At 37.7% G+C, this 13258-nt stretch overlaps 1 protein-coding gene across 1 annotated transcript in view; it reads left to right on the top strand.

Annotated features, from left to right (window-relative positions):
* Nucleotides 1-980: 980 nt before the first annotated feature.
* LOC144972351 (uncharacterized) overlaps nucleotides 981-13258 on the top strand; it is a 60984-nt gene continuing 48706 nt past the window's right edge. The window contains exons 1-2 of the mRNA XM_078913449.1: nucleotides 981-1746; nucleotides 9284-9394. Coding sequence (XP_078769575.1) covers nucleotides 1741-1746; nucleotides 9284-9394 — 117 coding nt within the window. The 5' untranslated portion in view covers nucleotides 981-1740. The remainder of the gene's footprint in view (nucleotides 1747-9283; nucleotides 9395-13258) is intronic.

Genomic DNA, 13258 nt, shown 5'->3' with positions numbered 1-13258 from the left:
TTCTCTTCCTCCTCCTCTTCTTCCTCCTTCTTCCTCTAGTATTTTACATAATGAAAATGTTTGTCGCCTTTCAATAAGATTCATCACTTAAAAATAGCAACTAATTTTGATTGTCAATTTTGGGAAAATTTCCTGACATAATGATCACACGAGAGTACAATAAAATGTTAATTCCAAAGCAACATTGTCTATCCAATGGCGAGGTTAGCATCAAAACTATCTAAAATACATATTGGCATTATGGTGCCTTTAAATACAAAACCAAAAAAAAAAAAAACCAACAAAAAACACACACAGAACCCAATAAAAAAACAAAAAAACAACAACATAAAAACAAAAAACAAACTATTTAAACAATTATATAGAATAGATTAAAAAAAAATAATAGGATTTTGGGATCAAAATTGTTTCGTACAGCCCATGTTAAATGTTTGCCAACAAGCCCAAAATTACTGGCAAATCTAAAATTTATGAACGATTTTTTACAGATATACGAGTAAATTGAATTCCTTTCAGAAAATAAATAAGGATAATTCTATCACCCGTTGACTATAATGATTATTTATAAAATCTGCTTAGGCACAATGATCAGCCAATTGTGTTGGGAATTGTCATCTGTCCTCCCTGTTGCCAGATTCATTTGCGCGCACCTACAGATTTCATGAATGGACCTATTTTGATCGTTGATGGCTCAAAAGATTCGTCTCGATCTATGTAAATGTCCACAATACAACAGAATGATAATTAAAATAGATGAGTATCAGTAAGTAATAACTTTCATTTCCTCGCAAACAATCCGGGTTTTTCTAACTCCAAAACGTCATATTCTACAGGGGAGGATGGGAGGAGCTGCTCCTGATGGTGACTGGAATTCAAACCACACAACTTTCGTAATGCGGATAGGCAGGCAAACTTCTCGTCAGTTCCATTTCAGTGAACGATCTGTGCGTTTTACCGTCTATGGTAAGACAAGTGGCATTGTGGCAGAAACAATCCCTACCCAAACGTACCCATGCACCAAAGACCCTACGTCTCGTGCACTAGAACTGCCCTGACAAAAAGATTTTTTTAAAAAATGGCCACCCCCCCCCCTGTAATCTATATCAATTAAGGTGACCCTTACCCTATCAAAAAGTCTTAAACCCGAGGCATCTGAAATAATCTTGGATATCTGATTTGTGGACAAACATAGCCGTCATCCCAACCGATCCATATTTGAAGTTTTCTGACCAAAACGAAAAACCTTCCAAAAGGATTAATAGTTGATTTGTCATTGGACGACAGTAGACTAATGGTACCTATCTACCTCCTCGTTTGACCATTCAGCCATTCAGTCCTCTGGTCAAAACGAAAGTGTCAATAATACGTCTATATACCCCTTGACCGGACAATCCCGAATAATTTGGTTCCACCTGTGACCTGCCATCCACATTTCTATGACTATGACGAGTTGCAGCGGACATAGTATCGTGGCGGTGCTGTTTGGCATCAATCACCAACACCTCGCCTTAAGCACACATACACACGACGAATTCAACAAAGTTGTGGACACAATTCGCACGTTTCTTTGAAATTATTGTTGTCATATTTTTCTTGCAGTTCTTCACTTTCTCTCTTTTCATTCTTTGTTTTATTTCACGGTGGCCCGTGGTTTGTAATCATTCCGGTGGAATTATTCGCACGGAGTTAGGATAATTGACCAACAGAGTGTTACAATGAAATAAGCTTAGCTGGACTGGTATGAAGGTAAGGTGTATAAAAGAATGTTGACGATGATGATGATAATAATAATAACAATAGTAATGAATGTAGTAGCGATACGGTAGTAATTATTATAACCTGGTGTATTTATTTGCCAAGAGTTTCGGGAGAGCGATTAATTTAGGGTGCATTGAATAATGTATCTATTCTCCTCCTTCTTCTTCTTCTTCTTCTTGTGCGGCAATGTGGTCTAGTAGTATGGCACTCGCTTTCGGATCGGAAGTCCTGGGTTCGATCCTCGCTCGGCGCCTAGTTGGGTCCTTGGAGAAGGCACTTTACTCACATTTTCTCACCGTAATCAGGTGTAAAAATGAGTACCTGGCCGTTAACAGCGTTGTCTCTGTCCGAAAAAAAATTTGTAATATCGACTAACAGGCGGACTATTTGTAAAGCGATTTGAGAACGTTTAGTGGATATTGCGCTAAATAAAAGCTCAATTATTTTTACATTATTTTTCTTCTACTTCTCCTCCTCCTCCTCCTTCTTCTCCTCCTCCTCCTCCCCCTCCTTCTTCATCTTCTTCTTCTTCGTACCTATGTATAGATTATGACGGATATTGTATGAGGGCATGGGCAACTCACGAGCAACTTACTCGTGTGCCCAGAGTGGAATAATCATTGGGTTTCATATGGTCTGCACCAGGGAAATCAGTAATGCATCTAGAAGATACATGAGCTGAGTGAATAAATAATGTACATATTTAGAGATGAATAGATTAGTAGTACGTAGTAATAGTAGTAGTAATAGTAGTAGCAGTAGTAATAGTAGTAGTAGTACGTAGTAATAGTAGTAGTAGTAGTAGTCGTAGTCGTAGTAGTAGTAGTAGTAGTAGTAGTAGTGGTAGTGGTAGTAGTAGTAGTAGTAGTAGTAGTAGTAGTAGTAGTAGTAGTAGTAGTTGTTGTAGTAGTAGTAGTAGTAGCAGTAGTAGTAGTAGTAGTAGTAGTAGTAGTAGTAGTAGTAGTAGTAGTATTTGTAGTAACAGTAGTGGTAGCAGTAGTAGTAGTAGTGGTAGTAGTAGTAGTAGTAGTACGTAGTATTTGTAGTAACAGTAGTGGTAGCAGTAGTAGTAGTAGTGGTAGTAGTAGTAGTAGTAGTAGTAGTAGAAGTAGTAGTAGTAGTAGTAGTAGTAGTAGTAGTAGTAGTAGTAGTAGTAGTAGTAGTAGTTAGTAGTAGTAGTAGTAGTAGTAGTAGTAGTAGTAGTAGTAGTAGTAGTAGTAGTAGTAGTAGTAGTAGTAGTAGTATAGTAGTAGTAGTAGTAGTAGTAGTAGTGTAGTGGTAGTCGTGGTAGTAGTAGTAGTAGTAGTAGTAGTAGTAGTAGTAGTAGTAGTAGTAGTAGTAGTAGTAGTAGTAGTAGTAGTAGTAGAACAACAACAACAACAACAACGACATCATTTTTCTCTCAAAAAGATGCACTTTTTTATACCTAAGTGGCGGTATCTACTGATCGTTTTATTAAAAAATTGTATTTGTTCAAAGCATAGTTGGGCATGTTAACACCAGTTCTTGACTAGCGTATAGAGTAACCTTGGTTCTTTACAACGTTACTAGTAACATGAATAATTGGAAATCAACCAAGTGGAACCAAATCACAACGGTGTTACGAGTTATGGTATGGATCGGTTCGTGAAGATAGACATCTATATGTTATATTATTATTACATGTTACTGCTACCCCATGGATCCATTCATGTGCCTTGTGCTTTTTCTGACAGTAATCGGCTAATACTGAGATTGACTTCCGGTCTGGTAACCCAGATTATTGTTGATTGTGGGCTAAATGGTGTAACGGAAATACCCCTCAAACCGACGAAAAATATTGTCCATTTCAAATGTTAAGACAAACACATAATTGAGTTTGGTTATCATACCTTCAAATATGTGCACTAAAAAAAATAATCGGTTACAGCGACGTGCACTTATTTACAGGTCTGATAACCCAATTCCTAATGGGCTCATTGTCATTGTTATAATCTTGGAATAATAATATCTATTTTTATTCCAAGGTTATAATGAAAATCTAAAAAAAATGACGCAAAATATTGTCCATTACAACAATGTTAAACTAGGCCAATAAGATGGTTCAGGTGTCAGACTTGCATATATGTACACGTCGGGTTACAGTAATGTTAAATTTATTTGAGGCGTAATAAAAGTATACCTACTTACAATCTTCCGTCTGGAATTTCAAACTCGTCGCCTCTTGGGAGCTCGATGAGTAAGTTGGCATTGCAAGAATACAAGAATAATATTAACATTCACAAATTGCCTCCAAAATTCTGCCCCTCAAACGATGAGATGCGCTTTTTTTCTTAAGACATGTGGGGTTTGTTTGTCTAGTTATTATTATTATTATTTTTTTTTTTTGAACGATATGATATGATTCTTTGTTTCGAAACACTGCTTTGTTTTTTTAGCGTTTTAATGGCGTTGATGACAATTTCCTTTGGCAAATATTGTCTCTGATTGTTTCCATTAATTAAAATTGCTATACCTTTTTTGTTAGGCGAATGGTTGTGAGACGTTTATTTTTCTGATTGCAATTAAGCAAACCTCTTCCACAAGAACCACCGTTGGTATGTTGTTTCAATGTCTTTTGGTAGCGTCTTCCACTCAAGGAAAGACAATAGCCAAGCCCTGAAAAAAATGGCATTAGAATGGTATGATTAACTATGATGATGATGACGATGATGATGGTGACGACGACGACGATGATGATGATGACCAGCAACAGCAGCAAGACCAGCAACAATAGCTGCAGCACTGTCATCCCATTTCCAGCTACTTAATTATATTGCCGAACATTGGAAAATACGTATTTCAAATGTTGGCCAGAAAACTCGTTATTCAAATATCGATCAGTTAAAATGACCATCATCTTGGGAGATGTGATAAATAAGGCACTGTGAAGTGTATTGAGCATTTGAAAACAATATAAATGCCGAAATAATTGTGTATAAACTTACTTTCATTTTATATATATATATATATATATATATATATATATATATATATATATATATATATATATATATATAATTTTATATATATATATATATATATATATATATATATATATATATATATATATATATATATATATATATTATATATATATATATATATATGTATGTATACATAATATAATAATATAATATAACACTTAAGGGTGAAATAGACCAATTGGCCTGTAAACACCCCGTAAAGTTACATCAAACCGACATGTTAACAAATATGAATCGGAAGCAAATGTTAAACGAAAAAGACATGCATGAAATTATATGATTTTTTTTTGTTTGTTTGTTGCTTTAGGTCTCTTCCAACACAATTGAGGTTATATGAGAGACCGCTGAAACAAAAAAACAAGCAATCTAACAAAAATAGTACAAATGTCAATCAAAATCATAACCTAAAGATATCATAAGCTAAATTATAAATAACCAAGAACAAACAGGCAGAGGATTTACAGGTAAAAAAATATCCCCTGTCAAAAATACAATCACAAACCAAAGAAGCAGGATAGGCTAGTAAAGAGAAGAAGAAACGACATCACTATCGGATCGTACACCCATGCGAACATCATAGGTATATGATTCAAGGGTGATGCTCCCATCCAACCACCCGCTAAATTATATGATTAGAAATGGAGAAAAATATAACTTTAAATAAAAAAATAAGAAAGAAAAGATTTCATCAACGATGACACACACATACATATTAACCATCATAACAAATTATTATCGTTCGCAATCAAAATCATATTTTAAAGATTACAGTTCCTAAAAAATTGCATTTTTAAAGCATTCATAGTTCCCGCATGTTTTGTATTGTAATTTATACTTCTTCTTCTTCTAGGTTCCATGCCTGGTCCAGGCTTCGGATACTGCATGAATTATCTCTCTCCATTCCTCCCTGTCTCTTGCTTTTTCAAACAGCTCTTGGATTGTTAGGTTGGTGAAGCCCTTCAGTTGGTCTATGAGTGTTTTTCTTTGTCTCCCCCGGGCGCGTTTACCAGGTATTTTTCCACAACTTGCCAGGTATTCATTCTTATCTTTCCTTACTATGTGTCCGAAAAAGGATAGTTGTCGATCCACTATTAAGGGCATTAGTTTCCTTTGTTGATATGTTTGTTTTAGCACTTCTTCGTTCGTTTTGTGTGCGGTATACGATATTCTCTGCATCCTTCTCAAGCACCACATTTCAAAAGCTTCAATGTTCTTTTGTGTTTCTGCATTTGTAGTCCAGCTTTCGCATCCGTAGAACAAGATTGGCCACACGTAGCACTTCAAGACTCGGAATCTAATCCCGAACGACATCTGTTTGTTTTTCAAAATGTTTCCCATGTCCATGAAGGCCTGTTTGGCTTGAGTTATTCTTGCTCGTATGTCTCGGTTACATCTTCCATCTGTTGTCACTATTGAACCTAGGTATTTAAAACTTTCTACGTTGGTAAGCTGCTCGCCGTGAATCGTTATATTGCAGGTGTTGTTGTTTTCGGGGTTTTTCTGTATTACCATGCATTCTGTTTTGGTGATATTCACTTCCATTCCCTTGGCTTCACTATCTACTACCACTTTGTCAACAATCTTTTGAAGTTGGATTTCTGATGTTGCAATGAGTACCGTATCGTCTGCGTATCTTATATTATTTATGTTGTGACATCCTACTTTTATTCCCTCCATATTATTTATGCCCCTCATGATTGTTTCTTGGTATAGATTAAACAGATCTGGTGAGGCAACACACCCTTGACGGAGTCCTTTCTTAATAGGAATGGAATTTCCTGTAGAGTTTCCGATTTTGATAGATGCCTGCTGGGTGTAGTATAATGTTTGCATGAGTCTGAGGTCTTTCTCATCAGCGCCAATGGAGTGCAGTTGTTTTAGTATTTCTTCGTGGCGTACTCTATCAAAAGCTTTTTTGTAGTCGACAAAACAGAGGTATAGCGGGGTCTGAACCTGTATAGCTCTTTCACTTAAAACACGGAGGAGGTATATTGCGTTCCTTGTCCCTCTGTCAGGTTGGAATCCATATTGTTCTTCTGCGATTTCGGGGTTAATCTTATTCCTTAGCCTGTTGATAATTATACGCAACAGTATTTTGTTGATGTGACTTATTAAACTTATAGTTCTAAAATTTTCGCATCTGACTGCACCTGCTTTCTTTGGTATTGCTATGAAAATAGAGTTACAGAGATCTTCTGGAATTTTCCCAGTATTGTATATATTGTTGAATAATATGTGAAGTTCATCAATTGCTAGATCTCCTAGGCTTTTTAATACCTCTACAGATATTTCATCAGGGCCTGTTGCTTTACCATCCTTCATTCGTTCCATGGCATGTTCAATTTCACTTTTGGTGATGTTTGGTCCGCTTAATGGTTCTTTGAATTTCAGTGGTGGTTCATTTCTATTTGGATCATTGTACAGTTCGCCTATGTATTCTACCCATCGGCTTTCTATATGTTGTTCTTCAAATAGCAGTTCCCCTTGTTTGTTTTGGATACAACTTCCTGCTGCTTTGCTTTTCCTTTTCCCTGATAGTTCTTTTATTCTTTGGTGAGCTTGTTGGGGGTTGGGTTTGTATTCTCTTTCGATTTCGCAGCATTTCCAGTCTAGATAGTTCTCGTGTGCCTCGATTCATTTGGATTTAATGTGGTTGTTCAATGTTTGGTATTCTGCAGACCCTCTGTTGCATTTTCGTCTTTCTTCAAATAGGTTTAGAATTTCATTTGTCATCCATTCCTTTTTGCTGTTTGTTTGAGCTATTGGTAAATGCTTTTCTGTAGTTGCCTTGACACACTTTTGGAATATATCAAATTGTTTTTCACATTTTTCGTTATCAGGTTCACTTTGGCTTTGTATCATGAGTGCATTTTCAAATTCTTCTCTCATTTTTGTTTGTATGCCATTGTCTTTGCATAACCTGTAATCCCTCTTTATTCTACCAGCTGTTCTCTGAATAGCTTTAAACTTTATCCTTACTGTACAAACAACTGGGACATGGTCACTGTCTACATCGGCGCCTGGGTAGGTTTTGCAATTTAATATGCCATTTCTGAATCTTGATGATACTGCTATAAAGTCTATCTGGTTCCTTGCTCTGTCCCCTGGTGATTGCCATGTCCAGGTTCTTCTTGGGTGTTGTTGAAACCAGGTGTTTGAAATCATTAATTTATTTGTTCTACACCAATCTGCCCAGATGTTTCCTCGTTCATTTCTGTCTCCGAGTCCATGTGGTCCGATTATGTCACCATCTCTGCCTCTGCCAATCTTAGCATTTAGGTCCCCCATTACCATAAGGACTTCTTGTGATTTACACATTCGTTTTGCTTTGTCTAGTGAATGGTAAAACTCTGTCATATCTGCATCTGTCGCCTCTTCTGTTGGTGCATAAACTTGAATAATATTGGTGTCAACTACAGGTCCTCTTAGCTTAACCAGCAAAACTCTGTCTGAAATTGCTACGTGCCCTTTGTAAAATTTGGTTGATTTTTGGTCTAAGATCATCCCTACTCCTTTTTGGAAAGAGGTTCCACCACTCCATATGATCTTATATGTCATGTTGTTTTCTTGTTTTGACATGGTTCCCTGCTCTTTCCATCTCATCTCTGCCAGGCCAAGAATATTTATTTGGAGCCGTTTCATTTCTTTTAGAATGTTGTTTAGTTTTCCTTTTTGGGCACAGGTCCTGACATTCCATGTCCCAATTTTGGTTTTGTCACATTTGTTAAATTTATTTCGCCTAGTAACTGGCTGACGGTTCGGTGTGACCTGACGAACATCACGCTCCCAACCGAGCGAGGCAGCAGTCTTCCGTGAAAACATGCTCCCCTTTACGCTGTCACCGTTTAACTTTTTGGACTTATTCATGCAGTTAACTCGGCAAAGTTACAAGAATGGTTTGCCATTTATAATTTATACTATTTCATGTTTATTCTATGACATGAGCACGAGCCTGATATCCCTCCATGACTTCAGTCACTTCGTAGGACCTTTGACGGAGGACAGTCTGGTTTTGTGTTTACAGTCATGATTTTAAAAATAATAAATGATAAATAAGGCACAGTGAAGTGTATTGAGCATTGGAAAACGATATAAATGCCCAAAATCAATGTGTATATACGTAGTTTTAGTCTATGACAGATGGACACGAGCCTGAAATCCCTCCATGACTTCACTCATTTGGTAGGGCCTCTGACGGAGGGAGAGTCTGGTCTTGTGTTTATAAACAAGTCACTGTGAAGTGTATTGAGCATTGGAAAACAATATAAATTCCCGAAATCAATGTGTATATTATGTGTACTTTTATTCTATGCCAGATGAGCACGAGCCTGAAATCCCTCTATGACTTCACACACTTGGCAGGACCTCTGACGGAGGAGAGTCTGGTTACTGTGTTTACAGTCAAGATTTTTAAAATGATAAATGATGAATAAGGCACTGTGAAGTGTATTGAGCATTGGAAAACAATAATAATGCCCAAAATACATGTGTACTATATATGTACTTTTATTCTATGCCAGATGAGCACGAGCCTGAAATCCCTCCATGACTTCACACATTTGGTAGGACCTCTGACGGAGGAGAGTCTGGTCCTGTGTTTACAGTCAAGATTTTACAACCAATGTTGTCAGGTACCAACATATTTAATATTTTATTCTTTTACAATAATCTAGGGTTGAAAGTTAACATTAGTCAGTACAGTCCATGTTAATGGAGTGTACAACCATTCCAGGCATTAGTGACCATGACATCCTCATCACGGAAAGCACTATCAAAGCAAACAAAATCACAAAAAAATCGCACCCTATTACCATTTGGAAAAAGGCAAATATCGCCGAAATGCGGACAGAAACACGTCTTTTTAGTGAAAACATAATTAATCAACATCTAGAAAGCACTGAGTATGTTTGGACTGCCATCAACGACCACCTAAACAAAATGATGACCAAACATGTACCAACGAAGAAAAGCTCAAGGAAATTTCACCAACTATGGATAAACACCACCGTCAAACGATTATCTAGACGTAAACAAAAGGCATGGAGCAGAGCGAGAAAGTCCAACAGTAAGAAAGACTGGTACAATTACGCCCGACTGAAAAAAGGAACACAAAAAGAGAGTAGAAAGGCCTATCATAATCATGTTAAGGAACTTGTCAGTGAACACTCAAACAAAAAGCTCTGGAAATCTATAAAAAGTAGGAGGTGCGATTCGGTTGGTATAGCGCCCCTTGAGCATGATCGTGTATTATACTCTGATGCAAAGGAAAAAGCAGACATACTTAATAACCAATTCTGCTCTGTTTTTGCTTCAAAAGCTCATACCAAAATTACCACTCAACAACTACAAGGCGAAGAAAACGATTCCAACACTATGGCCGAAATCAATGTGACAGTAGAGGGCGTTTCCAAACTCCTCGCCACTCAAGATCCAAAGAAAGCATGTGGCCCAGACAAAATACCATCCCGTCTCTTAAAGATATTGAGTAACGAATTTGCACCTGCCCTCACACATCTGTTCAAACTCTCTCTTGAAACGGGAGACATACCAATTGTTTGGAAGCACGCTCTTGTCCAACCCATCTACAAGAAAGGTGATAGAAGCAGGGCTCAAAACTACCGTCCAATTTCATTAACTTGCATTTGCTGCAAACTGTTGGAGCATATAGTGAGATCCTCAATAACTGAATATCTCGAAACTAACAGTATTTTTTGTGATGAACAGCATGGATTTAGGAAGCACCACTCATGTCAAACTCAACTTCTATCATTAACACATGATCTGTCAGCTGCTATTGATAAAGGTGGTCAAATTGATCTAGTACTACTGGACTTTGCTAAGGCCTTCGACAAGGTTCCTCACCATCGGTTAATCCAGAAATTGTATGACGTTGGTATAAGGAACAAAACCTTACAATGGATTGCAACTTTTCTGGACAATCGCACCCAACAAGTTTTTGTCGACGGCGAGACTTCCACTATCGGGATGGTGACATCGGGCGTACCTCAGGGCTCAGTCATTGGGCCCGTCCTATTTTTAGTGTACATAAATGATCTTCCACGAGGTATAAGGTCAAAAGTGCGCATCTTTGCTGACGACACAGCATTATATAATCAGATAAGAACAACAGACGACTGCAAAACACTAAATGACGATCTAGCTAAAATACAAGAATGGGAATCAATAAATCAAATGGAATTTAACGTATCAAAGTGCAATGTTCTAACCATCACAAATAAGAAAGCACCTATTACATTTGAATACCAACTTCATGGTCAAAACCTGGAACATGTAAAGACAGCAAAATACCTTGGCATTGAGTTTGCTAAAAACCTCAAATGGAATGACCACATATGCCACCTGGCTTCAAAGGCAAATCAAACAAGCGCTTACATCACCCGCAATTTAAAAAGATGCCCAATCACAACTCAAACCCTTGCTTTTAAAATTATTGTTAGACCAATTTTGGAGTATGGCAGCTCAATTTGGGACCCATATACAAAGAAAAACATCGACACCTTAGAAAACATCCAAAGAAAAACAGCAAGACGCATCACAAACACATTCGATCCTTTCTCAAGTGCCTCTGAAATATCACAACTGATTGGCCTTGAACCTCTGGAAAAGAGAAGAAAGATAGATAAACTTAAATTGTTCCACAAGATCTACTACAAAAATTCGTGCCTTAAATTTCCAAACGACATCAAAGATATCGGCACATGAAATACGAGGGGACACACAGCAAGAGTAACCATCCCAACATCAAAAACAGACGCCCACATGTATTCGTTTTTTCCCTTCCACTGCCCAGCTATGGAATAGCCTCCCAGCTGAAGTGGCTGAAAACGGTTGCCAACATGCCTTCACGCGATTGCTAGAGTTCACAACGTGACTTTTTAATCTATGTGTTTCTTTGTTTGTTTTATTTTAAATTAGTATTATGTGCAGAGTTTTAGCAAGTTTAAAATGTAAAACCCTACAAACTGTGGAGTGATCCTCGACAATATTGGAGGTTTCCACAAGACGAAGAAGAAGAAGAAGAAGAAGAAGAAGAAGAAGAAGAAGAAGAAGAAGAAGAAGAAGAAGAAGAAGAAGAAGAAGAAGAAGAAGAAGAAGAAGAAGAAGAAGAAGAAGAAGAATATTTTTGTCAACAAAATTCCCTTTATTCATCCCAAAGGGGAAATTTGTCTCTAGGGTCTATTCCAAGGGAAGACTGGAATAACCCAGGCGTCAGCGGCAGTGCAGCGCCGCAATTTGAGCTTGGGCGAGGTGACTTGCTCAAAGCCACTCAGCGCCGCTGATGATCGAACTCGGTACCTTTCGGGTACGAAGCAAAGACTGTGCCGCTGAGCACAAAGGGTAATTCTATCACCCGTTGACCAGACCTGCCAGGTACGACGAAAAGTTCGTAGAATTACGAATTTTTGGCTCCGACTGCAGAGCTTCAAATGTGTCTTTGACTCAATAAATCTTATTGAAAAGGAATGTGCCATTCCAGAGAACCTTTATTTAAGACTTTGGAGCATTATTTATTTTTTTAATAACGCAAAATATTGTTCATTACAACAATTTAAAACTAGGCCCATAATCGCGTTCAGTTGTCAGACCTACATATAAGTACCCAAGGGTGGGGTATTATAATTGTAATTTTAGAATGTTAATCTTAAAGTTTATGAGATAATTTGAAAAAACAAAACAATGTGCAACATTCTATCTAAAACCATAATTCAAAACACAAAGGCCCCACGTGTACCCTACTTATTTCCAAGTCAGAAAACCTAAATATTAACGGACTCATAGTTGTAATGGATATATACTATAGGGAATGAGATTAGCGGAAGAGTAGCGTTTCTTGATTGGACGTCACCCATAGTCTGTGACGTCACCGGCGGAAAAGTTATTAGAGAGAGAACGTCGTGTTGGTTGTGCGCATGCGTCTCTCGTCCTCTCTCCCTATACTGTCAAAACATCTCAAAATGCTCTTCATTGATTCGTAACACTATCAATGCTAAAATCAAACAATAATTGCGTTCGGATGTCAGATTGATAAACATTGTGTGCACTTTGACATTATCACATAGACATCATTTTTTGGGGGGGATGTAACAGCTAGTGCGCTGATTATGAAATAAGTTTTAAATCTTCCACATTTTAAACACATTTTCCACCGCCACCATTTGATTGTTTTTGAACAGAGTGAATTGTGGCATCATCATCATCATCATCATCATGGCTTATTCCTTTTTAATGTTTAGTGGATATTGCTCTATATAAATGCTCATGCTTCTTTTACGAACTTGAGCGTGGTTCAGTGGTAAGGCCTTCGCTTCGTACCCGAAAGGTACCGAGTTCGATCACCCGCCGCTGCGCTGTGTGGCCTTGAGTAGGTCGCCTCGCCCTTACTCAATTTGCGGCGCTGCACTGAGGCTGACGCCTGGGTTTTTCCAGTCTTCCCTTGGACTAGACCCCAGAGACAAATTTTCCCTATGGGATGA

Source organism: Berghia stephanieae, chromosome 5 (genome assembly GCF_034508935.2).
Source record: "Berghia stephanieae isolate SIO BIC M18660-M18661 chromosome 5, UCSD_Bste_1.3, whole genome shotgun sequence".
NCBI classification, from domain to species: domain Eukaryota; kingdom Metazoa; phylum Mollusca; class Gastropoda; order Nudibranchia; family Aeolidiidae; genus Berghia; species Berghia stephanieae.
This window is presented reverse-complemented; position numbering and strand designations above follow the sequence as displayed.